General features: G+C 43.3%; 1 protein-coding gene across 2 annotated transcripts in view; it reads right to left on the bottom strand.

Annotated features, from left to right (window-relative positions):
* Positions 1–27,012, bottom strand: part of stip1 (stress-induced phosphoprotein 1) — a 39,355-nt gene that overhangs the window by 10,853 nt on the left and 1,490 nt on the right. The window contains exons 1-7 of one of the 2 annotated variants that reach the window (XM_073031230.1): positions 22,193–22,344; positions 13,753–13,962; positions 11,410–11,551; positions 4,413–4,554; positions 2,326–2,497; positions 2,111–2,237; positions 1,182–1,284 (exon numbers count right to left, since the gene is read on the bottom strand). In XM_073031230.1, the coding sequence (XP_072887331.1) occupies positions 1,182–1,284; positions 2,111–2,237; positions 2,326–2,497; positions 4,413–4,554; positions 11,410–11,551; positions 13,753–13,962; positions 22,193–22,207 (911 nt within the window). In that variant the 5' untranslated portion in view covers positions 22,208–22,344. Of the gene's footprint in view, positions 1–1,181; positions 1,285–2,110; positions 2,238–2,325; positions 2,498–4,412; positions 4,555–11,409; positions 11,552–13,752; positions 13,963–22,192; positions 22,345–27,012 lie in introns of those variants that run through there. The other variant, XM_073031231.1, reaches the window with a different exon arrangement.

The following is a 27,012-nucleotide window of genomic DNA, read 5'->3' as shown; positions in this document are numbered from 1 at the left end:
TTCTCAGAAATGGTTAAAAAGGTATAAAAAAGACAAACTAGTGTTTAGCTGAGTAACTAATTATGCATTCAAAATGAAGTACAGAACAAATTAAAATACTACCAATATACTACTAGTTTCTAATAGCAATGGAAGGAATTCATTAAGTATACACTGCTATGTACAGTTTACACTGCAAGTGAACAAATTGAGTGCAGACAAGAAGACTGCCTTCATAGGGTCATACAGCACAGAAACAGATCCGTCAGCCTATCTAGTCCATGCCAAAGCCACTTCAACTGTTACTCTCATTGACCTGCACCGGGACCATAGCCTTCCATATCCCTATCATCCATGTATCCATCCAAACTTTGCTTAAACATCGAAATTGAATTAAATGCACCACTTGTGCTGGCAGCTCATTCGACACTTTCACGAACCTGAGTGAAGTTTTACCCTTAAACCTGACCTCCAGTCATAATCCCACCCCTCAGTGGAAAAACCTGCCTGCATTTACCCTATCTATACCCCTCAATTTTGTATACCTCTATCAAATCTCCCCTCAATCCTTCATGTTCTAAGGAATACAGTCTAATCTATTCAAATTTTTCTTTACGACTCAGGTCCTCCAGACTTAGCAACATCCTTGTAAATTTTCACTGTACTCTTTCAACCTTATTTACATCTTTCCTGTAGGTAGGTGACCAAAACTTTTACGCAATACTCCAAATTAAGCCTCACCAATGTCTTATATAATTTCAACATAACATCCATCTCTTGTACTCGATAAACAAGAGAAAATTTGCAGATGCTGGAAATCCAAGTAACACACACAAAATGCTAGAGGAACTCAGCAGGCCAGGCAACATCTATGGAAAAAGAGTACAGTCAACATTTCAGGCTATGACCCTTCAGCCCGAAATATCAACTGTACTCTTTCCATAGATGCTGCCTGGCCTGCTGAATCCTTGTACTCAATACTTTGATTTATGAAGGACCCATGTGCCAAAACCTTCCTTTACAACCCTATCTACCTTTGACATCACTTGCAATGAATCATGCCACATGATTGGCTGATTAGAAATTTGCATTAATAAGCAGGTGTCCCTAATAAATGACCAGAGTGTATCTCTTTATAATTTTCTTGTTAGCAGTAAATTTTAATACACAGGCATGATTTTGACAGCAAAACAGGCACTTACTTTGCAATTTGGCGGTAATCTTCACGGTTTTCTCTTCCCACCTCAATAGCTTTTTCGCAGGTTTCACGGCATTTGTCAAATTCACTCTGCTCAAAGTACACAGCTGCATAAACAAAGTACATCATGATGCATTAAGGTGAAGAGTGGTGAACATTTGAAAAATCATGGACTTGACAGAATTGGAGAAGCAGCTTAGACGAGTCAAGGCAAGCAGAGATTGGCCATGATTATAATTTTCATTTTTAAATATTTTTTATTAATTATTATTGAAGATTAACAAAAGATACATTTAGTCAATATGTCATTATATACAATAAAGAATTAAATTAGCAAATAACTAATTAATAAAGCTAAGCAATATATCAATAATAGTAAGAAAAAATAAAGTGTAAAGAATATTTTTTTTGAAAAATAAACAAAAACAAAGAAATAAAACCCATTGGGAGCACAACCCTGGAGCTATACATCATACAAGCTTCCAAAAAAAAATCTGCCAACCCAAATTGAAGAAAAATCGGAAGGAAACCATATTAATTAAGTAAAATCAGATGATAGTAGCGGGCGAATCAAATAGAGGATCAGAAGTTAGACTTCTGATTTTCTCCAAACTAAGACATGACATCACCTGAGAAAACCACTGTATCCGATTAGGAGCAGAAGCACCTTCCCATTCCATGATTATAATAATGGAAGGGCCTGATTGACTACTTTGCTCATGGTTCAGTGCAACTTACAACAGACTCATTTGGTACTGGTATATTTCCAACTCGCTTTTAAAACCACTGGCATACAGCAATTCCCCATTCTGACATTTGATGGCATTTCAGTGTTTAAGAACAGAATAAGGATGACAAAAAAAAGGCACCGTTTCAAATTCATTTTTGTCCCACACAAAAAAAAACACAAATCTAATTCAGTAGCTAACTCACCTGCTTTGTTGGTTAAATAGGTCATACTGGTAGGATCGTGTTCTGCTGCCTGATCGTAGTGTTTTAATGCTGTTGCGAAGTCCTTCTTTTTGTAGGCTTCATTACCCAGCTCTTTCTCTTTCAATGCCTGCAGATTAATTTTAAAATGCTTAGTTCACATTGGCCAGAAAAGAGCCACAGTTTTGAATTTCAAGATGATCTGACAGACATTCTACCTTCTTTTTATTTTCTGGAAGGTCCTCTTCCATAGGCTCTGGTTTAGTTGCTTTTTTGGGCTGAGATGGAGGTGGAGCTGGAGTAGTATCCTCTTCGTCATCCTCTGTGCCTTGCAAATCAATTCCCAGCAGAACACTTAGAGTTGTCATAACTCTAGGATCTTGTAATTTCCTGAGAAAACAAATAGTTGCTTTCTATACACGTTGAACAAAACGTTTAGTTTGTTTTTGGAAGACCACTCCCTGCCGAATCTGCCTGCATTTCAAGGGATTTGAGTTGAGCATCTTCTAACTCACTCAAGACATTTGCTTGGAGGTTCTGACGCATCTAAACAGGTGCACTGGATGTGGATTACAGCTTTGACCATTTTGGTTGAGGGCATGTTGTTGCAAATTTCATAAAAACCACATTTTACCTTCCATATTTGACAATATACCATCTGAGATCAAAGCCAGGTTGAACAGGGGTTGGAGGGGATTAATCAAGAAAATGAATGGTTTGGAATATCCAAGGGTCGGTCATTTTGTTGAAAAATAGGTGCTAAAGGGAGCAGGAAGTTGTTTGCACTAATGGAAAATTTTAGATGAGGGGACAGTTAAAAATGTTTCTCTCAAAATGGCGAATCTCCAAAATACTCTGACTTGGATAGTTATGGACATTAGCTTAACAGAAAGGTAGGCAGAGATATTTTTGAATGGTCTGGACTGCTACAGGAGCCAGAAGACACACAACATTTTAGGAACTGCTTCTTCCTCTCTGCCATTAGATTGTTCATGAACCATGAACACTACCTCATTGTTTTGCAACTTATAGTAATTTAAGTATTGCACCGTACTGCTGCCACAAAACAAATTTCACAAATATACCACTGTACCATGTTTAATAAACGTGGCTTTTAATGTCCAGGAGCGGGGAGTGGGGGTGGGGTGGAGAAGAGAGAGAGAGAAGAGAGAAGATCTCGCACAGCCCAACAGAAGTCTTTGCTAGATCAGAAAGCTTAAAATTACACTACAATACCTGAAAATTAATAAGGAAGGGAATGGTTTCATCTCATACCCAAACATTGTGGAAAACTGCATTAGTTACGCAAAGGAGAATCATACCCAGAAGCTCTTGGACAGATCTCCAGAAAGATTAAAATGTAAAAGTTTAAAGGGAACACAAGTGGAAACAACTTTGCTCATGGTGGTGAAAGTGTGCAGCGAGCTGCCAGTGCAATGGGTGCACGCGAGCACAATTTCAACACTTGGGAGAAGTTTGGATAGATACATGGATGGTAGGGGTATAGAGGCCTATGGTCCCAGTACAGATCAATGGGAGTCCGCTGTTTAAATGGTGTGGCACAGACTAGATGGGCTGAAGAGATCATTTCTGTGCTGCACTTTCCTATTATTCTAACTTTCACATTTTTAGTTAAAATAGCAATTTTCCAAAGACATAAATGGAGAGGAAAGAAGGAAATCTTACACTATTAGCTTTACGCCTACCCACACCTCCACAATGGAATCTGGGATTAAATTTCCCTAACGGGCAGGTAGAGAATCAGATTTAATATCACTGGCATATGTCATGAAATTTGAAACAATGAATGATCCAGGTCTAAAATCGTAATTGGTTAGCCGAGTCTTTGAAAATGGCTCCAAGATAAAGAAATCGCTCTCAATAATGATCCTCACCTATTTATGTGTATGTGGACAATATGTTGCTGCTGTCTCCTGACCCCAGGTTAACAGCTTGCCAAAAGATTGCTGTTTAAACAGGAGGCCCAAAGGCCACAGTAAACACTTAGAATCACCCTACAGAAATTCAGCAGTTTCTGCACAGGTAGTAAAAGAAAGTTATTAGATTGGGTATATAATTGCTCAAATCTGTTTCCCTTCAATATCCAGCAGATGGTATTCACTATATTTTAAATATTTCTTCCATTGTTATGCATTTGGAACAGGAACTAGATTTGTGTATTCAGCTGACCAGAGTAACAAGGGAGTAAAGGGCATTAACAAGTCACCTCAAATGAAGGTTAATTATCCATGAAGAACCCTCCAAACATGATAATGGAACATCTTGACTGGGAAATCATACTTACGTGGCTAAGTCAGCTGGTTTATTTTTCAACTGTTCAATCAATTCTTTGTAATTAGGGTCACTGAGTAAAGCCCTCGTCCTGGGGTCACTCTCCAGTTTCTGGTATAGGTTTGGAGAGGCAAATGGGTTCATGAATTTCTTTTCTGAAAATTAAACAAAAAGGATTACTACAGCTTCCAGAAGAATTATATTCCTGCAGGTATTTTTAAATCAAAAATATGAATCACTCAGTAAATTACGTAAATCACCATAAGAGGCTTGTCAAACATCGAATAAACTATGATTCATCCATTAGCACTAATCAAGAGACAGGAATAAGTTATAAATAACAATACAATAATGCACATTATCACCTCCACTATTTGCTAAAAGGGCATGAGTAGCTCAACTTTAATTCCATTGTTAGTGATGGAATGAAAATTTGCTGTTATTACCCTTTGCTACCCAAGTATTAAGTATATAGGGGAAAAATGCATAATAAACTGCTCCAGCTTCTTTGCCCTCAATTGATTTCAAGCTCAGAGCGAAACAAGATCCATTGTTTGTTTCAAGACACTTAGGAGCAGTACAATTGAACTTGAGGAATTCTCTCATAATAAAGTTAAGATTGTTTGCACCACCTTTCCAAACAGTATCAGCTTCAAGAATGAAACTTCAGAAACAGAATATGCATTTTGAACATTCGACACCCTGTATTTGTCTTTCATATGAGCTCCATTTTTAGAACAAAGAACAGTACAGGCCCTTCAGACTTTTAACCTACTCCAAGATCAATCTAACACTTTTCTCCCACATAGCTGTTCATTATTTTTAATTTCACCCATGTGCTCATCCAAGCAGCTCTTAAAAATCCCTAATGTAATCTAGCAGCGCATTGCACACTCCGGTGGTTGAAAAAAACCTACCCACGATGTTCCTCCTATACTTTCCTGAAATCACCTTAAAGTTATGTCCTCTTGTATGAGCCATTGCCAGCCTGGGAAAAAGTCTCAGCCGTCCACCCTATGCTTCTCGTCTTATACACTCAATCAAGTTAGCTCTCATTAAAGAGAAAAGCCCCAGCTCAGTTAACCTTTCCTAATTAGACATTCTAAAATCCAGACAACATCCTGATAAAACTGATGAATACCATAATCCTTTCAAAATTAATCAGCAAACTCCAAGACCTGGGCCTCAATACCCCCTTGTGCAAATGGATCCTGGATTCCCGCACTTGCAGATCCCAGCCAACTTGAATTAGCACCAACATCCCCTCCACAATCTCCATCAGCACAGGAGCACCGCAGGGATGTGTGCTCAGTCCCCTGCTTTACTCACTATACACGCATGACTATCTGGCTAAGTTTTCAGATGACACCACTGTCGTGGGCCGTATCAAAGGTGGTGATGAATCAGCGTGGGGGGGGGGGGGGGGAGGAGAGAAGACTGAAAATTAGCTGAGTGGTGTAATAATAACACCACTCAATGTCAATAAGACCAAGGAACTGACTGTAGACTTTAGAAGAGGGAAACCAGAGGTCCATGAGTTAGCAATAAGAGGGTCATAGTTGGGAAGGGGTCGGTATCTTTAACTTCTTGGGTGTCGCTATCTCAGAGGACCTGCCCTGGACCCATCATACAAATACAATTGCATAGAAAGCACAACAGTGCCTTCCCCCAGGTTCAAGAACAGTTACTCCCCCTCAACCATCAGGCTCCTGAACGAAAGGGGATAATAACTACATTCATTCCATTTCTGGTGTTCCCACAACAGATGGTCTCACTTTAAGAAATCTTTATTTTGTTATTTCATACTCTCATTTCATGTTACTTCAGATGTGTTATTTCTTGCTATTCATTTATATTTGCATTTTCACAGTTTGTTGTTCATTGATCCTGTTTAGTTACTGTTCTATAGATTTGCTAAGTTTGCCCACAGGAAAAAATCTCAGGGTTATATGTGGTGACGTGTATGTACTCAGATAATAAAATTCTAACTTGAAATCTTCTCTGCACCCTCTCTAAAGCTTCTACATTCTTCCTATAATGAGGTGCCTAGAACTGAATACAATACTCCAAGTTACTCTCCAAGTGTGGTCTACCCAGGGTTTTGTAGAACAATAATACTCCCTAACTAATAGAGGCCAAAACACAAGTATTTTAAACCACCCCATCAGCTTGTAAGACAAGTCTGAAGGATCTATGGATGCAGACCCCAAGATGGCTCTGTTCCTTCTCTATTACTGCTTCCACATTCTGGGACAAGCCAATTCTGAATCCACGCAACCAAGTTTTCCCAGATCCCATGCCTGACTTTCTGAATGAGCCTATCACGGAACATAGAAAACCTACAACACAATGCAAGCCCCTCAGCCCACAATACTGTGCCGAATATGCAGTTTAGAAATTACCGATGGTCATGGTCCTCTATTTTTCTAAGCTCCATGTACCTATCCAAGAGACTCTGAAAAGGCCCGATTGTATCCCCGTCCACCACCGTCGCCAGCAGCCCATTCCATGAACTCACCACTCTCTGCGTAAAAAACTTACCCCGACATCTCCTCTGTACCTACTTATAAGCATCTTAAAACTGTGCCCTCTTGTGTTACCCATGTCAGCCCTGGGAAAAAGGCTCTGACTATCCACACAATCAACGCCTCTCATCATCTTGTACTCCTCTATCAGGTCACCTCTCATCCTCCGCTGCTCCAGGGAGAAAAGGCCGAGTTCACGCAACCGATTCCCATAAGGCATGCTCCCCAATCCAAGCAACATCCTTGTAAATCTCTTCTGCACCCTTCCTGTAGTGAGGATGTGGAAACTATAGAGTAAACCACAGAGGCAACCTGCACAGCAGCTTTGAGTGTCCTATGGACTCAGACCCTAAGATCCCTCTGATCCTCCACACTGCCAACAATCTTACCATTAATACTATATTCTGCCATCATATTTTACCTACCAAAATGAACCACCTCACACTTATCTGGGTTGAACTCCATCTGCCACATCTCAGCCCAGTTTTGCATTCTATCAATGTCCTGCTATAACCTCTTTGACAGCCCTCCACACTATCCACAATACCCCAACCTTTCTGTCATCAGCAAACTTACTAACCCATCCCCCCACTTCCTCATCCAGGTCATTTATAAAAATCACGAAGAGAAGGAGTCCCAGAACAGATCCCCGAGGCACACCACTGGTCACTGACCTCCATGCAGAATATGACCGGTCTACGACCACTCTTCCACAAGCAAGGTCCCCATGGATCCCATGCCTCCTTAATTTCTCAATAAGCCTTGCATGGGGTACCTTATCAAATGCCTTGCTGAAATCCATATATACATCTACTGTCTACCTTCATCAATGTGTTTAGTCACATCCTCAAAAAATTAAATCAAGCTTGTAAGGCACGACCTGCCTTTGACAAAGTCATGCTGACTATTCCTAATCATATTTTTCCTCTCCAAATGTTCATAAATCCTGCCTCTCAAGATCTTTTCCATCAACTTACCAACCACTGAAGTAAAACTCACTGGCCTATAATTTCCTGGGCTATCTCTACTCCCTTTCTTGAATAAAGGAACGACATCTGCAACCCTCCAATCCTTCAGAAACTGTCTCGCCCCATTGATGATGCAAAGATCATTGCCAGAAGTTCAGCTATCTCCTCCCTTGCCTCCCACAGTAGCCTGGGATACATCTCGTCTGGTCCTGGAGACTTATCCAACTTGATGCTTTCCAAAAGCTCCAGCACATCCTCTTCCTTAATGTCAATATGCTTAAGCTTTTCAAGCCGCTGTAAATCATCCTTACAATCGCCAAGATCCTTTCTGTAGTGAATACTGAAGCAAAGTATTAATTAAGTACCTCAGCGATCTCCTCTGGTTCCATACACACTTTTCTACTGTCACACTTGATTGGTCCTATTCTCTCATGCCTTATCCTTTTGCAAAATGTCTTGGGGTTTTCTTTAATCCTGTTTGTCAAGACCTTCTCATGGCCCCTTCTGGTTCTCCATCTTCATTCTTAAGCTCCTTCCTGCTAGCTTTATAATCTTCCAGATCTCTATCATTACCTAGTTTTTTTTTAACTTTTTATAAGTTTTTCTTTTCGACTAGGTTTTCAACAGCCTTTGTACATCACAGTTCCTGTACCCTACCATCATTTCCCTGTCTCACTGGAATGTACCTTTGCAGAATGCCACTCAAACATCCCCGAACATTCGCTACATTTCTGCCATACATTTCCCTGAGAACATCTGTTCCCAGTTTATGCTTCCAAGTTACTGCCTGATAGTTTCATCTTTCCCCTTACTCCAATTAAATGCTTTCCTAACTTGTCTGTTCCTATTCCTCTCCAATGCTATGGTAAAGGAGATAGAATTGTGATCATCGTCTCCAAAATACTCTCCAATGGAGAGATCTGACACCTGACCAGGTTAATTTCCCAATACTAGATCAAGTACAGACTCTCCTCTTGTAGGCATATCTACATATTGTGTCAGAAAACCTTCCTGAACTCACCAAACACCACCCCATCTAAATCCCTTGCTCTAGGGAGATGCCAATCAATGTTCCACCACAACAACCCTGTTATTATTACACCTTTTCAGAATCTGTCTCCCCATCTGCTCCTCGATGTCCCTGTTACTATTGGGTGGTATATTTAAAAAAAAACACCCAGTAGAGTCATTGATCCCTTTCTTTTCCTAACTTCCACCCCACCCACAGAGACTCCATACACAATCCCTCCATGACTTCCTCTTTTTCTACAGCCGTGACACTATCTCTGATCAACACTGGCACGCCCCCAACTCTTTTGTCTCCGTCCCTGTCCTTTCTGAAACATCTAAAGTTTGGCACTCTAAGAAACCGTTCCTGTCCCTCGGCCACTGAAGTTTCTGTAATGGCCATAACATCATAGCTCCAAGTACTGATCCACACTCTAAGCTCACCAGCATTGTTTGTGATGCTTCTTGCATTAAAATGGACACATCTCAAACCATCGGTCTGAGTGTATCCCTTTTATCACCTGCCTATTCTCCCTCTCACACTGTCTTCAAGCTGTACTTGTGAACCAACTGCACCTTCCCAGCAATTCTAATTTAAGCTCTCCCCAGCAGCCTTAGCAAACCTCCCCACGATATTGGTCCCCCCTTGGATTCAAGTGCAACCAACCCTTTTTGTATAGGTCATGTCTGTCCCAAAAGAGGTCCCAATGATCCAGAAATCTGAATCCCTGTCCCATGCTCCAATCCCTCAGCCATGCATTTATCCTCCACCTCACGCTATTCCTATACTTACTGTCGTGTGGCACAGGCAGTAATCCCGAGATTACTACCTTTGAGGTCCTGCTTCTCAACTTCCTTCATAACTCCCTATAGTCTCCCTTTTTTCAGGACCTGCTCCCTTTTCCTACCTGTGTCATTGGTACCAATATGTACCACAACCTCTGGCTGCTCACCTTCCCACTTCAGGATATCATGGACACGATCAGAAACATCCCAGACCCTGGCACCTGGGAGGCAAACTACCATCCGTGTTTCTTTCCTGTGTCCACAGAATCACCTGTCAGACTCCTCCCTATTATTGCTGCCTTTTTCCTTTCCCTACTCTTCTGAGTCACAGGCTCAGCCACCGTTGCTTCCCCCAGGTAGGCTGTCCTGCCCCCCTCCAACAGGAGTACTTATTGTTAAGGGGGACAGCCACAGAGGTAATCTCTTGTATCTGACTCTTGCCCTACTCTCTCCTGACTGTTACCCAATTATCTGTCTCCCAAGGCCCCGGTGTGACTACTTGCCTATAGCTCCTCTATCACCTCCTCACTTTCCCTAACCAGATGAATGCCATCCAGTTCCCTAACGCAATCCCCAAGGAGCTGAAGCTTGACACACCTGCCGCAGATGTGTCCATCCGGTAAGCTGGGAGTCTCCCAAACTTCCCATATTCAACACCCAGCATAAAACACCGGCCTGTCGAACTCTTTACTACATCCACTGCGCTACCTTCAATTTGTTTTGTCACTTCCTCAAAGTCAATCAGACTTATGAGGCAATACCTACCCCTCAAAAAAGATATGTTGAGCATCTCTAATCAGACTATGCTTCTGCCAGTGCTTGTCTCTAAGGATCCTCTTCAATAGTTTGCCCACAACTGGGATAAGTCCTAATGGTCAATAATTCCAAAGATTACCCGTATTACTTTTCTTGAAAAAAGAAACACCATCTGCCACTGATACTAATCCTCTGGCCAAAGAGGACACAGAGATCATCGCTAAAGGCACAGTGATCTCTTCCCTTGCTTCACATAGTAACCCGCCCAGCCCCAAATTCTTATCCATCCTAATTTTCCCCCTGAAAGTTCTAGCGCATCCGCTTTCTCAACATCAACACGTTCCTCTTCTACACTGACCTCAATCGTCAAGATCCCTCACTGGTGAATATTCGTTAAGCAGCTCTCCTACCTCCTTCAAATTCAACCACGTTTCTTCTATAACACTGGTTAGTCCTACTCTAACTCGTCATCCTCCAGTTCTTCACAAATGTGTAGGACACCTTTGGTTTTCCTTAATCTTTCTTGCTAAGCCTTCATTTCCTCTTCCAGCTCTTTTAAGTTCCTTCTTAAGCTCCTTTCTGGCTACTTTATAACTCCCAAGAGTTCTGTCTGATCCTCAATTCCTAAGCCTCAAGGATGCTTCCTCCTTCTTCTTGACCTGATGTTCCACATCTTGTCGACCATGGTTCTTTACCTGCATTCTCTGTATCAACAGGACAAACCCCATTCAAGTACTCCCCAAGTGAATTCAACTTTTCCGTTGTACATTTCTAAGTACCTCAGGACCAAATTTATACTCCCAAGATCTGCCTTACATCATTATAATTCACCTTCCCCAATGAAAATACTTTCCTTTACCGTAGACCCCTGTCCAAGGTTAAGCTTTTTCTGACAGCTTCTCTAACACTTTCTTGAGCTGGAAGGAATCAATTAGACATTGCAAATTTGATCTCCTTGGTGTCTTACCTGCTAGCCTGGCATCCACATTTTGCATTCCATCCTTTAACTGTTGGTTTCCTGGTTCATGCTTTAGACCTTCCTCATACGTTTTCCTTGCCTCCTCAAAGCGATTGAGGAACTCCAAGGCTGCAGCCTTCCTCGAGTAACCCTAAGTAGAACAAATGAAAATATAGTTTTGTGATGTGAACTCAAGTAACTGCGAAAGTTTGAAGGAACAGTAGAACTATGCAAACGATCTCTCAACTATTCCACACCGATCTAATTCAGGGCTAGTTACAACTGGATTCTGATATACTATGTTTATGAAAGGTTTCAAAAAAGCAAGAGGAAAATATTGAAAGTCAGAGCTAAGTGAAGATTTTTTTAAAAAAACAGAGCCCTTATGCACTGTTTTGGAGATAATTTTGTTTTGGTTAAAACAGCAGCTTAAATAGAGTTAAACTGAATTGTTCATTCACAGGTGATATTGGTCCAAGACACAGAGAAATTATTGTTTAGTGTCAGTGTCATAGAACACTACAGCATGGAAACAGGCCATTTCCTTTGTGAACTGTTATCCTATCTAGACCCAAAAAAGACAACCTATTCCATTGAGTATTAGTCTGAATTCCTGAAATCTATCATTGGTGTATATATGGAGTAGTAGCAAAACTATCTACCTGCATACCATCAATCTGCACCTAGACCAGGGGTTCCCAACATGGGGTCCATGGCAAAAAAAATGGTTGTGAATCTCTGATCTAGAATGTAACCCTCCATAGCCCTCACATCCATGTACTTCTCCAAAACCTCCCAAATCTTGCAATTGAGCTACTTCCAATACTTCACTGGCAGTTTGTTCCACAATCATTCCCATTCAGATTTTCCTCAAATATGTCACTTTACAGCCTTCACCCATGACCTCTAGCTCTAATCTTACCCAACCTCAGTGGAAAATGCCTGCTTGCATTCACCCCAAAGTACAAGAATCCTTTAAAATTAATAAAACATGCAGACAGGCAGTTCTGTTACCATCACATATATTCACCAATGATAGCTGTCTTCATTTCTTCAGGAATTTATCTTGATTCCCAATGAAACAGGCACACTATCTTGGAGCAAGAGTACTTTCAGTAAAATTGTACAAATCAAGCAATGTCAGGCAACTTTTCTAGAAAGAAATGGATAATGTTTCAGGTCAAGACACTTCATCTGGTTTTAAAGATCTGGGAAATAACCAGTATAAAAAGGTGGAGGAGAAGGAGTTGGGATGTGGTCGGGGCTGGGGGTGAAGAAGGAGGGAAAGAGGAATAACAGGAATGGAGTTGACGAGTAAAGTTCTGCAATTTGATGAAATCTAATTGCAAAGGAGGGTGGAGCATGAAAAGAAATAAGGGATAAGGGAGGTAGGCTGGGCTGATGGGAACAGAAGTAAAGCTAATGTCCATCTCCCCTTCAGACCAGACGACCAGATCACTAACTGTCCATTTGTCTCCACACTTAGTTCCCCCAGCATCTCATTTATTGCACCACACTGAGCGTCTGCAATCTTGTGTCTTCAAGCTTATCTAAATATGGTGCTGGTTAGCTGTTAGTATTACAAGGCATGGAGTCCAAGACCCATGTCAGGGGCCAACAATGAAAGCTGCTTTATGACTCAATGACATCAAGTGATGTTTGCCTTGATACCACATACACAATGCTGTTATGCAAATTCACCTGTTCCAAATTTCTATCAACAAAATAAAAGGTATCACCAGAAAATGCAGGTTACAATGGGTAGATTACATATTTACTGTGGGGTGGCATGGTAGCATCATGATTAATGCTTTACAGAACAGGTGACCAGGGTTCAATTCCCACCACTGTCTGTAAGCAGGTTGCACGTTTCCCCCCGTAACCACGTGGGTTTCTTCTGCTCCAGTTTCTTCCCAGTCTAAAGATGCAGGTTAATTTTAATTGTCCTGAGGTTAGGCTAGGGTTAAATAGGGGGACTGCTGGGTCCGGAATACTGTATCCCGATAAATAAATGTGGCATTCTGGCACATCCATGTTGCAATCTCCCTTTGTCTATATATCAAATTTACTAAATGTCAAATTAGTTGTTCAAGTAATTGCCACAACTATTTTGAGCAAAGACCAAATCTTCTTCCCAAAAACTAGTAGACCTACTTAAAATCACAAACTAATTTGCAGACGGGAGCACACACAGACAAAAACATCATCATATCACCAAGTGAGGGAGTACAGCTTGAGGTACACGACTCAGTGACCTTACCTTTCAGCATTTTGAATAGGCTCAGTAATAAATGAAACCTCAAAGCCGACAGAGAAAATAGCAGTCTTTTCCCTCCTCTCAAGGTAGCTTACCTTGCCCCAATCTGGTTTAATTTCAACAGTTTTGCAGCCATCCTCGTAGGCCTTCTGATAATCTCCCTTTTTCGCATAAGCAGCTGACCTATTGCTGTAGAGTACATGGTTCTTGGGGTCCAGTTTAATGGCTTCACCGTAGCACATGATGGCATCATCTATCTTCCCAGCACTCAGGGCTTGATTACCCTTCTCCTTGAGTTCATTCACCTGAAGGGGAACAAGAGTTTTACAATAAATTCCTTCTTTAATGCTTTTGTACAAATTTGCCATCCATCATTAAACTAAAAATATTGCCCAATTCTTTAGCTGGAAACCCAAATCTACACACCTGTTATTTTAATCTCACTTTGTGCAATGTTCAGAATCAGGTTTATCTTTGTGAAATCTGTTGTTCTGCAACAGCAGTGCAGTGCAGAAATAAAATCAGTGTGAAAGACGTACAACGAGCTCATGGTTCGCAGACTGTTCAGAAATCTGATGCCTGTTGTAATTACTGAAACTACCATCACGCTCATAAGCTTATTAGAATCAGGTTATAAGACACTTTACCTTTTAATGAAGAGATAATGTAGCCCAGTTATTCAGTAACTTCAATCCAAGTTGTCCATGCTAATCAAGGTCTACCTAAATTAATCCCATTTATTTGTGTTTGGCCCATTTCCCACCAAGCTTTTTCTGTCCATGTACCTATCCAAATGGTTTTTAATTAACATAAAAGCTCTATTGGACACCTATACTTTGTACCCAATGTTCCCTCCAATTTGTAATGACTAGATCTAGTGCGCAAAAACCTTGTGCTGTGCAATTTTTTGCCCAGCGACATGCGTGTACTGAATTTTATATCGAGAAGTATTCATTTTAACAGCTAGCAAAACACTGTCCAGAAGAACTCTGATCTCCTCTGGGTTTGATCATTTTTGCTCTCATTCATCTGCACTCTCACAAAACATATGTAGTAGCCCTGTTGCGGGTAATGAAGGATTTTCTAGCTGGAGCTTTTGCATACTGTCCATATGTGATTTGCTTGCTAAATGATGTTTTAAAAATTCAAGTGTCCAAATATCACTCCACTTCTTCCCACTTGCAAATTCTCCAGCAACTTTTGCATTGTGACAATACACACGGGTAACACCAGTTTCTGTATTGTACATAAATATTCCTTGTAGCCGCATGCTCCTGACCTCACCAGTTTTTGGTGTATCAGTTTCTACTTCTTCATTGAGCCAGTTCTAAAATCTGCAAACATCATTGCAAACTCCACATTGTCAACACAGTCTGCATCAGAAACCGGAAAAGAAAATGTGATTGCACACGATTGTGAAATATACTTAACATGCCAACAAGGCAGAGTATAACAACCTTGTGTGCACAATTCAAACTCCTTCGTGCTTTAGTAGATGTGACAGCATCTCTGAGGAAAAACTTACTCCTCAGATCTTACTCAAATATTGCCCTTCACTTTAAACCAGGGATTCCCAACCTGGGGTTAACAGTGGAGGTCTATGGCATAAAAAGGTTGGGAACCTATGCTTTATAGTTTCCTATTCAGGAAAAGACATTCACTGTCTACCCCGTCTGTTGATTGCCCGTTGTATGTACTGATGACAGGAAACCTGTGCCGGAGAGTTTAAAGTGGAACACTGTGACAGTTCCATCCTCTCGACAGGCCCAGTGGTACAAGCAGTCATCACAACTGGAGTCTGCCTTGGTTGCAGCGGATGACCGTAACTTCTTCTGTGCCTCTTCATAACCTTTGTTCTCTGCAGAACCACCTTCCTGGGTGTTGGATCTCACTGTAGATCTCATCTGTCTGGTCTGACTTTGTCTAACTACCTCATCATGAGACAAGGCTCACCGGCTACCCTCACCTGATTCAGCCTGCCTTTCCAAGCAGTGTATGGGATGCGGCTACTGTGGCATGCAAACGTGCATGTTTGGGGTGTCCAGGAAGGGGTAGCACCTCCCGCGAAGGGGCTTTGAGTCCATTCTGGGGTAGCTCACTCACATTTGGTTCCTATCAGACACTCCGCTCTACCTTGTCTAGGTACTCTTCCTCCCCCCAAACCACCAACATTAACTGGCAATACACGAGCAACTGTCATTAAGAATGACTGAGAAACTAACTAGATAAACACAAGTCACTTTCAAGTTGAACAATTTAAGTCTTCTGAAACTATTAAAAATGCATTTTTTTTGCAGGAAGACTAGCCACTGGTCAAGACAGCACTCTCAAATATAAAAGGGTAAAAATAAAGTACACAGTTTGATGAAAGCTGCTCCCAGTTGTGATGCTGTGTTCACTTGTGATCAAATTAAATTTGAAGTTTGTGTGTTCTAGAAGGTAAACATTATTAACTCAGACAGTTCACAAGATGGACACCAGCTTTGACACACACAGTCTCGCTAGTTTAGAAGAATGGGGGGGGGGGGGGGGTGAAGAATCTTGGTGAAACCTATCGGATATTGAAAGGCCTAGAGAGAATGTTTCCTAGAGAGGTCTAGGATGAGAGGGCAAAGCCTTAGAACAAAAGAACATTCCCTGAGAGCAGAATGAGGAGGCATTTCTTTAGCCAGAGGGTGGTGAATCTGTGCAATTCAATGCCACAGATGACTATGGAGATCAAAGCATAGGGTATACTTGATGTGGAGGTTGACTGGTTCTTGATTTACGACCCATTTCTGTTTGCACTGGTTATTTTCTTGAAAATAAAATCATAAAGGAGATTTTGAATTTTAGGAAGCTGAGGAATTTTCTTACATCTTAGCTCAGTGAAGGTGAGGTAATCCCTTAGATACTTCTGCCAAAACAATAGGGATTGCATAGCACCTCTCTAAGGCTCTCCAGAATGGATTCCAGTTTATTGAGCCATCAGTAATCGGGACAGCCTCTTATTTGGGACAACTCTTCAAGAACAAATGCTAATCAAGGACTCCCTTCATTTACTTGAGACACTATGCTGCTTAATTGGGACAGAGGACTTTTGCCCCAAGTTAGTTAGAACAGTTTCTAACATCAGATGTGTGCCGTCAAACACTGAACCATGCTTAGAGTGAACAGCTTAAAATAAAGTGCCAGTTGTGTGCGCTTGTGTTCAAAAAAACAGTGACTTTTGTCACTGATAGCTGGTGAGAAACTTGCAGTAAGACAATTCAGAGCTGCTTTGCTCACCGCTGTTTCCAGCAGTTACCACAGGAGTGAAAATTAAAGGGTTTCACTACTTCAACAAGTTAGGAACTACAAAGGTTTTGAAGGTATCGACAATCATCTTCAATGTCACAAGGAAAATAAAGATTTGGAGGATGAAATAGCAGATAGCATTGTATGAACAGTCCATTATCTGCACTAGTCTGAAATGATTTTGCTAATTTACAGTTAAAAGAGCACAACAACATACACCGAATTCCTCCTTCAACAGCTATTAGGGACTAATATAGTTTCATAGTACCCCAGTAATATTGTTAGCATTCTAGTCTGTCCTGTATTTCATTTAAATGCACAATTCGATCCTCACTTAAATGATAGTTTGACTTTTTTTTTTAAAAACATACCTTCTAACTATTTCCATGAAACTTCAGCTAATTGGAGCAGCTGTTTAATTAGGACAATTAACCTGATTCAACTGCACTTATTTAGGGTACATAGCTCAGAGAGCCACACCACCCAGCAACTCACCGATTTAACCCCTAGCCTAATCACAGGATTGAGACACATCCTAACAAACAAGAAAAGAGCAACTGACACCCACCTTTAATATCTAATCCATGGGTCACTAACAAGATACTGGATATCTGTGACACAGAAAGAAATTAAAGAAAGATAAAAACACGGAAGAGGGAAGAACAGAATACAGGAAAATCAACAAGGAAATCAGGAGGGAAATGAAGGAAGCGAAGCAAAGATGGATAGCTGAACAATGTGTGGACGTTGAAGACAGCCTCTCCAACAACAACACAAAGAAGGTATTCCAACTGGTGAGAGATCTTACCAAAGAAAAACGGGCCAAAGTGAACACCAACCAAGACAAAAATGGCAGAAGTCTCACAGAAGAAAAGGAAATATTGGAAAGGTGGACAGAGTACTGTTCAGAACTGTACGACTACCAGAGCAAAGGGGATCCAAGCGTGCTGAATGTACAGGAATCTTCCAATGGGGATGACTATCCAATCATGTGTGAAGAAGTTGAAGCCGCAATACAATCACTGAAGTGCGTGAAGTCAGCAGGAGTTGACAACATCCCTGCTGAACTATGGAGGTGAGGCCACGATAGACATGCTTACCACCATCTGCCATCAGATCTGGCAGACAGGTGAATGGCCGACACCTTGGACTCAGTCGCTGATCGCTGTGCTTCCCAAGAAAGGCAATCTCTAACTTTGCCAGAATTACCGAACCATCAGTTTGATCAGCCATGTAAGCAAGGTAATTCTCAGAATCATCTTGAACAGACTGAGACCTCGGGCAGAAGACATCATTGCCGAGGAACAAGCAGGCTTCCATAAGGGCAGAAGCACCACTGAGCAGATTTTCAACCTCTGCACCCTCTGTGAGAAACACCTTCAGCACCAGAGAGAGTTCTACCACGTCTTCATAGACTTCAAGAAGGCATTTGACAGAGTCTGGCATGATGCCTCATGGTCCACCATGGAGAAATTCAACATGGGGCAGAATCTGATTCATACAATTCATCAGCTTTACGCCAAGGCTACCAGTGCAGTATTCGCTCAGGGCACCATTGGGGAGTGGTTCCATACCTCTATAGGAGTCCATCAGGGCTGCCTCCTCTCCCCCACTCTCTTCAGCATCTTCCTGGAAAGGATTATGAGTGTTGCCCCAGAAGATCATGTGGCCACAGTCAGCATCGGAGGGAGGAACATCACAAATCTAAGATTTGCTAAGATGACACTGAGGGATTTGCAGGAAAAGATGACGAACTGGCCAACCTGGTCCGCCATCTTGACAGAGCCTCCACAAAGTCTGGAATGGAAATAAGTGCCGAGAAAACCAAGCTCATGGCGAATGCCTATGGTGCCATCACAACGGACATCTCAGTCCATGGTCAGAAACTTGAGACAGCGCAGCAGTTCAAATACCCAGGGGCAACCATCAGTGATGAAGGATCAAGACCAGAAGTCCTGGCAAGAACCACACAATGACTGCACTGTCCAAACTCAAGACAATATGGAGGGACAGCAACATCACCACGAAGTACAAGATCAGACTCCTGCATGCATTGGTATTCTTCCTGTACGCATGCGAGACATGGACCCTCACAGCAGAGCTAGAGGAAGATACAGGCATTAGGCATTGGAAATGAGGTGCTATCGCAACATTTTGGACATCTCATACTTGGACCACATCACAAACGAGCAAGAACGCAAGACCATCCAGCACCACATTGGCCCCCATGAAGACCTTCTCACAACGGTGAAAAGAAAGCTGAGATGGTACGGCCGCGTAACAAGATCCAGAGGCCTTGCAAAGACCGTTCTACAAGGAACTGTGGAGGGGAAAAGAAGGAGAGGCAGACAGAGGAAAAGATGGATGGACATTACAGAATGGACAGGAAAAACCTTTGTGGTGACCCAGGCCCTGGCACACAAACGCGACCGTTGGAACAGACTGGTATAAAGCTTGTCATGTCGGCGCCTCGACGACTCCACTAGGAGTTAAGGGCGCAAGGAGGAAGAAGAAGATCCACCTAGAGCTCTCAGCTGCTACATTCTTCCTATATTTGTGTACGGCTGCGAGTCATGAACCATCACAAATGCAATGGAAAAAAGAATCAATGCAGCAGAGATGTGGTTCCTCAGAAGAATGCTATGCATTATCATATACGGGCAGGATAACCAACGAAGTTCTACAGAGAACGAAAACCAAACTTACATTACTTAAAAAAAAAATCAGAAAACAGCAATCAAAATTCTCTGGACACATCATGCGAAGAGAGACATTAGAACATTTAGTTACGACTGGAAAGCTGGAAGGAAAAAGAAGCAGAGGCAGACAGATTGAAAATGATAGACGGATTAACGTCATGGTTAGAAACAAGGGAGGCAACAACAATTCGGGGGGTCGGGGACCATGATGGATGGAGAGACATGATCGCTCACACCAATGACACAACTCTGGTAGGTCTCATCAGCAAGAATGACAAGTCAGCTTACAGAGGAGGTGCAGTGGCTAACGGACTAGTGAAAAGCCAACAACCTGTCTGAATATGAACAAAACAAAAAGAGATCAGGGCACAGAGCGACCACTCCCCGCTGAACATCGACAGCTCCTCAGTAGAGATCGTAAAGAGCACCAAATTTCTTGGTGTTCACCTGGCAGAGAATCTCACCTGGTCCCTCAAAACCAGCTCCATAGCAAAGAAAGCCCAGCAGCGTCTCTACTTTCTGCGAAGGCCGAGGAAAGCCCATCTCCCACCTCCCATCCTCATCACATTCTACAGGGGTTGTATTGAGAGCATCCTGAGCAGCTGCATCACTGCCTGGTTTGGAAATTGAACCATCTCGGATCGCAAGACCCTGCAGTGGATAGTGAGGTCAGCTGAGATGATCATCGAGGTCTCTCTTCCCGCCATCACTGACATTTACGCTACACGCCGCATCCGCAAAGCAAACAGCATTATGAAGGACCCCACGCACCCCTCATACAAACTCTTCTCCCTCCTGCCGTCTGGGAAAAGGCACCGAAGCATTCGGGCTCTCACAACCAGACTGTGTAACAGTTTCTTCCCCCAAGCTATCAGACTCCTCAATACCCAGAGCCTGGACTGAAACTTTGCCCTATTGTCCTGTTTATTATTTATTGTAATGCCTGCACTGTTTTGTGCACTTTATGCAGTCTAGTGTAGCTTTCTCTGTGTTGTTTTTTTTTACGTAGTTCAGTCTAGTTTTTGTACTGTGTCATGTAACACCATGGTCCTGAAAAACGTTGTCTCGTTTTTACTGTGTACTGTATCTATCAGTAGTTATGGTCGAAATGACAATTAAAAAGTGACTTGACTTGAACAACGGCAAGGCACCTGAACTAATCACAGGACAACTTACAATGGCCAATGAACCTACTAACCTTTGGACTGTGGGAGGAAAATCACGCGGTGACGGGGGAGAACGCACAAGCTCCTCACAGGCGGCGCTGGAACCGAATGCCAAAATACCCCGAGCTGGAACAGGGCAGTAAACGAGGCACCTCAACTTAATGAGCTTCTGTTGGTCAAAGGCTGTCAAGGATTTGTGCTTGGAACATTAGAGCGGGGGGGGGGTGATTCAAGTCAAGTCACTTTTTATTGTCATTTCGACCATAACTGCTGGTACAGTACACAGTAAAAATGAGACAACGTTTTTCAGGACCATGGTGTTACATGACACAGTACAAAGACTAAACTGAACTACGTAAAAAAACAACACAGAGAAAGCTACACTAGACTGCATAAAGTGCACAAAACAGTGCAGGCGTTACAATAAATAATAAACAGGACAATAGGACAGTAAGTTGGTGTCAGTCCAGGCTCTGGGTATTGAGGAGCCTGATAGCTTGGGGGGCTAGCTTGGGCTGGGGATGAAGTAAGGCACCGTGAACCAAAAATACTCTCTGGATTTTTCTCCCCCTCCATGCCAACAGCAGAGACAGCCAACTATAAATAGACCACCATTTGTTGGGGGCTTTTGCGCTACAGGGAGGATTTCATCTATCTTCTCTCTCGCTCGCAGTCAACATGGAGCACAGGCAGAGAGATCATTCCAGCCTCCAGGTCTGTGTCAGCTCTTTTTTTTTAAAAAAAAGCAAGTCAGACCCACTCTCCACAAATGGCCACCCCATCCTTTTCAGAACAGACACCTGATTCAGAAAGATCCCAAGCCCCCCCACAATCAGTCACTGGGAAGAGGCAGGAAGGGAATTAAAGGTTATAACACCACGAGGTCTCCATCAACTTTAACCTCATAGTATCTGCCCAGGGCATCTCAGACAGGGCCATGGGACTGAATGAATCTCCTCAGAGGAGGGCATCAGGGCAGTTTTTAAACAAATAGAAGTGTCATGGGCCTACAAGAGAGAAAGATTACAAGTCAGGGGAACTTTTAACCCCCCTCCCAATGCACTTCAAACAGCAACATATGCCCAAGTTACATTTTTGCCCGATTAATTTTTTTTTTCAGATGCACTTTATGCTCATGTTGACACAAGTTACTGCTGTGGTCTTTGAGTATCTGGTTTTTTTAAAAAAAAATAAATAGTTGATCCTTAACGTGGCTTTCTTCAACACAACCCCCCCCCCCCCCCCCACACACACACACACACTTTTCGCCCTGTTATAACACACACACATGGCGGCCAATAGCTCACAATGCGTCCCGCAGCCCCCTCCGATTTAACCGTGTGTTGTTGTTTTGTTTTGTTTTCGACTGAAAGGCTTTAATCCGGCCAGCTCACCTTCGCTAGATCCATCCCCAGCGCGGTCCGAGCACCTCACCGACTAACCATGCACCCTTCTCGAACTTGCTAGAACTCGCCGCGGAAATCCCGCCCCTGCCCGCTCATTGGCAGGGAGGGGGCTTTCGACGCCCGGCCTCCTGATTGCCCCGCTCGGCCATCAATCGGAGCTGAGGGGGGGGAGGCGGGGACAGCCTCGTGGGCGGGAGCCCGCCCCCCGCGGCCGCCCACCGGCTCCCAGCGCCGTCGATCACGCCGCAACGTCCAATGAAGGGATGCAGTGGAAGCAGAAAATGCTGGAAGCGTTACATTTCCGTCTTTTTTTCGATGACGATGCATCCGATTGTACCAATCAGCGGCATCTATCCACTTCCTGATGTCATGATTGACATAAGGCTGTCAATAATGCCAGGGAGATCGCCCCAACGCGTCAGGGGACCAATGTGATTGGATGACAATCAGTAGATTTGTGATTGGGTAGGTGTATCATCAGTAAAAAGGAAGCACAACCTGTGCTACACCTTTATTCTGGCTTCTACCCCCCTCCCCTCCAGTTTTGATGAAGGTCCTTGATCCGAAATGTCTCCTGTTTTCTCCCCTCCATAAAGCCTACCAGACCTGGCGAGCGACTCCAGCACTGCTTGAGGGATTTGACATCCACTTGTGATTTCCCACAAGGAGTTTGTCCATCCCATGACCGCGGGAGTTTCCTCCGGGTGCTCTGGTTTCCTCCCGCAGTAAGAGTGGGCTCCCTCACCTCCTCTGCCCCTCAACACAGGTGCACCTCAGGGCTGTGGACTCAGCCCCTCCTTTACTCTCTCTCTCAGCACATGACTGCGTCGCCACCCACGGCTCCAAAAATTTGCTGACTGGCCTAATCTCAAATAATAATGAGGCAGCCTAAAGAGAAGAAGTCATCACCCTGACACAGTAGTGTTCAAGAAAACAACCTCTGTCTCAATGTCGTGTAGGGCTCTCAGTACCAGTAACTGTGGTGTTAACTGTTCAGGCTAACAAAATGGGTTCACCCTAGGCGAACGGGGGGGGGGGGGGGGGTAAATTTGGGGCATGGATGCTACATTTGCAAAAACAAAGGAGGTGATTGTGGACTACAGGAGGAATGGAGACAGGCTAACCCCCTACTGACATCAATGGATCTGGGGTTGAGAGGGTGGACAGCTTTAAATTCCTTCGCATAAACATCACCAAGGATCTCATGTAGTCTGAAAAAAAGCACAACAGCACCTCAGATGGTTGAGGAAGTTTGGTGTGGGCCCCCAAATCCTAAGAACTTTCTACAGGGGCACAATTGAGAGCATCCTGACTGGCTGCATCACTACCTGGAATGGGAACTGTACCTCCCTCAATCGCAGGACTCTGCAGAGGGTGGTGCAGATAGCCCAGCTGTAGATGTGAACTTCCCACTATTCAGGGCGTTTACAAAGACAGGTGTATTAAAAGGGCCCAAAGTATCGTTGGGGACCCGAGTCACCCCAACCACAAACTATTCCAGCCGCTGCCATCCAGGAAATGGTACCGCAGCATAAAAGCCAGGACCAGCAGGCTCTGAGACAGCTTCTTCCACCAGGCCATCAGACTGATTAATTCAAGCTGACACAACTGTATTTCTATGTTATATTGACTGTCCTGTTGTGCATACTATTTATTACAAATTACTATAAATTGCACATTGTCCAATTAGCGTAAAGATTTTTACTCCTCAAATATGTGAAGGATGTAAGTAATAAAGTCAATTCAATTCAGTCCAAAGACGTACTGGTTGGTAATTGCCCCATGAGTAGGCTTGGGTTAAACCGGGGGACTCCACTGTGGCTTGAAGGCCTGGATGGCCTAATCCATGCTCTGTCTCAATAAACACATAAATACATTTCTGTAAAGGTTGTAAAGAAGAGAAAATCTGCAGTCCTGACGAAGGGTCTCGGCCCGAAACGTCGAAAGTGCTTCTCCTTATAGATGCTGCCTGGCCTGCTGTGTTCTGCCAGCATTTTGTGTGTGTGTTGCTTGAAAATCTGCAGTTGCTGGAAATCCAAGCAAAACACACAAAATGCTGGAAGAACTCAGCAGGCCAGGCAGCATCTATGGAAAAGAGTAAACAGTCGACGTTTCAGGCAGGACTGGACGGGCCTCGGCCTGAAACATCACCTGTTTACTCCTTTCCACAGATGCTGCCTAGCCTACTGAGTTCCTACAGCATTTTGTGTGTGTTGCTATGTAAGAGTTGGCTTAATTAATATTGGGGAGCAAACGTATCTACTTGCATTCATATCCACCTTTCAGATCTGTTGATTATCCAACAGGCTGTTTGATTATCAGTTGTTTTAAAGAAAGAACCTTCTGGAGCTGCCACAATGGCCATTTGCAACATGAGAATTAGCACGACACAAGAGACTGCAGATGCTGGAAGTCTGGAGCAATGCACAAAAGGTTGATTGGCCTCAGCTGGTCCGGTGGCATCATTCCAAAAACTTTTCAGGAACGTTAGCGCACAAAATTTGTCGCCCAGTTTTAAGAACTGGCTCCTTAAGGTTGTTATAGCCAGGGTGGGGGGATAAGTTCTCACTACCTAATGGTAGCCTTTGATAACCAGGCCCAGCTCCTGGCCTTCACGCGTGGCTTAGCTACTAAGCCTGCTGGAACCGTTTCTACTGACAGGAGAAGGGGCAAAGGCAGGTTACTGGCACCTGAAAACCAGTTGCTTCGGGCAGATGGGGCTCGTCAGCCATGGTTGGCAGCTAATCTAAGATAAGGAAAACTCTGATCTCAAAACTCTGCTGCCGTGCGGCTATACCCACTCATGGGGGGGGGGGGAGGCTCCGGGAAAAATCCAGAGCTGGAGTCCCTGAGGCAGCCCTACGCTGAGTTCGACGCCGACTGCCAACTCCCGCCATATCGCTGGTGCCGAACTGTATCGGTCTCTGCCGTTCCTTTGGACTCATCAGATGCGTGGAGTTGTGGAGCCTGCTGCGTGGGCAACAGCTTGCTCTCCATATCGTACTGCCCAGGCTTGCGTATCTAGACCGCTTGGTCGCAACATCCATGGCTGACCCTGACCGACGGAGGCCTCACAGAAACTTCAACAACATCTATTTCAATACATATCGTGTAAAACCTAGAAAATTTAAAGTTGCTTGTAAAATCAATATGTAATTAGTTCCCGAACAGCTTAGTACTCTGTCTTGTCATTTATTTTCAGATTAATGCCACAATGAAAACCTGCAGTAATCACTGCAGAATATTCTAGCAAGACTAACATATTGGCCAGTATGTACATAAACAATATTAAAATATACGGCCAAGCCCGATGTTTTATTGGTTGAGGAGTAAATGTTGCTCAGGACACCAATGATGCCTGAAATAGGCTGAAGAACGGCAACTCATTTTGCAACCAGGCATGTTCTAACGCTCAGGATTTGTTAAGTTCAATCATTTCTCTGCTTCCAAAGTTATTTCTTCAATTTATTTGCATGATATTTTCTTTTTAATTGCTTTTTTTTTTTTGGAAACACAATTGTTACCTTGACGAGTTTCGTCGACACTGTATCATGGATATTTGGTACGTCACCAGAGACGCTTGCAAATTTCTACAGATGTACCGTGGAGAGCATTCTAACCGGATGTATCACCATCTGATATAGGGGTGCGGTGACTGCATGGGATCAAAACAAGCTGCAGAGCGTTGTAAACTCGGTCAGCTCCATCTTGGGCACATCACCCAGGACATGTCCTCTTCTCATTGCTACCAACAGGGAGGAGGTACAGGAGCCTGAAGGCACACACTCAACGATTCAGGAACAGCTTCTTCCCCTCTGCCATCAGGGAGGAGGTACAGGAGCCTGAAGACACACACTCAGCGATTCAGGAACAGCTTCTTCCCCTCTGCCATCAGGGAGGAGGTACAGGAGCCTGAAGGCACACACTCAACGATTCAGGAACAGCTTCTTCCCCTCTGCCATCAGGGAGGAGGTACAGGAGCCTGAAGACACACACTCAGTGATTCAGGAACAGCTTCTTCCCCTCTGCCATCAGGGAGGAGGTACAGGAGCCTGAAGACACACACTCAGCGATTCAGGAACAGCTTCTTCCCCTCTGCCATCAGGGAGGAGGTACAGGAGCCTGAAGGCACACACTCAACGATTCAGGAACAGCTTCTTCCCCTCTGCCATCCGATTTCTGAATGGACACTGAACCCATGAACATAACCTCACTACTTTTTTTAAATTTTCTATTTTTGCACTACTTTTTACATTTAACTATTTAATACAAATAAATCGCATCTCCCTAGAGCGAGGGTTTCTTGACATAACATGTAGATAAACCTACCAGAGGAGAGGCTGTACTTGATCTGGTATTGGGAAATGAACTTGGTCAGGTGTCAGATCTCTCAGTGGGAGAGCATTTTGGAGATAATTCACAATTCACAATCACAATTCTATCTCCTTTACCATAACATTGGAAAGGGATAGGAACAGACAAGTTAGGAAAGCATTTAATTGGAGTAAGGAATAAGCCTCAATATGAGGCTATCAGGCAGGAAACAGAAGTTCTCAAGGAAACGTACGGAAGAAATGTGGCAAATGTTCAGGGGATATTTGTGTGGAGTTCTGCATAGGTATATTCCAATGAGACAGGGAAAGGATGGTAGGGTACAGGAAGCGTGGTGTTCAAAGGCTGATGTAAATCTAGTCAAGAAGAAGAGTTTATGAAAGGTTCAAAAAACTAGGTAATGATAGAGATCTAGAAAATTATAAGGCTAGCAGGAAGGAGCTGAAGAATGAAAATAGGAGAGCCAGAAGGGGCCA

Source organism: Hemitrygon akajei, chromosome 28 (assembly GCF_048418815.1).
Source record: "Hemitrygon akajei chromosome 28, sHemAka1.3, whole genome shotgun sequence".
In the NCBI taxonomy this organism is placed as follows: domain Eukaryota; kingdom Metazoa; phylum Chordata; class Chondrichthyes; order Myliobatiformes; family Dasyatidae; genus Hemitrygon; species Hemitrygon akajei.
The sequence above is the reverse complement of the archived record's forward strand: the minus strand, read 5'-3'. Positions and strand labels throughout refer to the sequence as shown.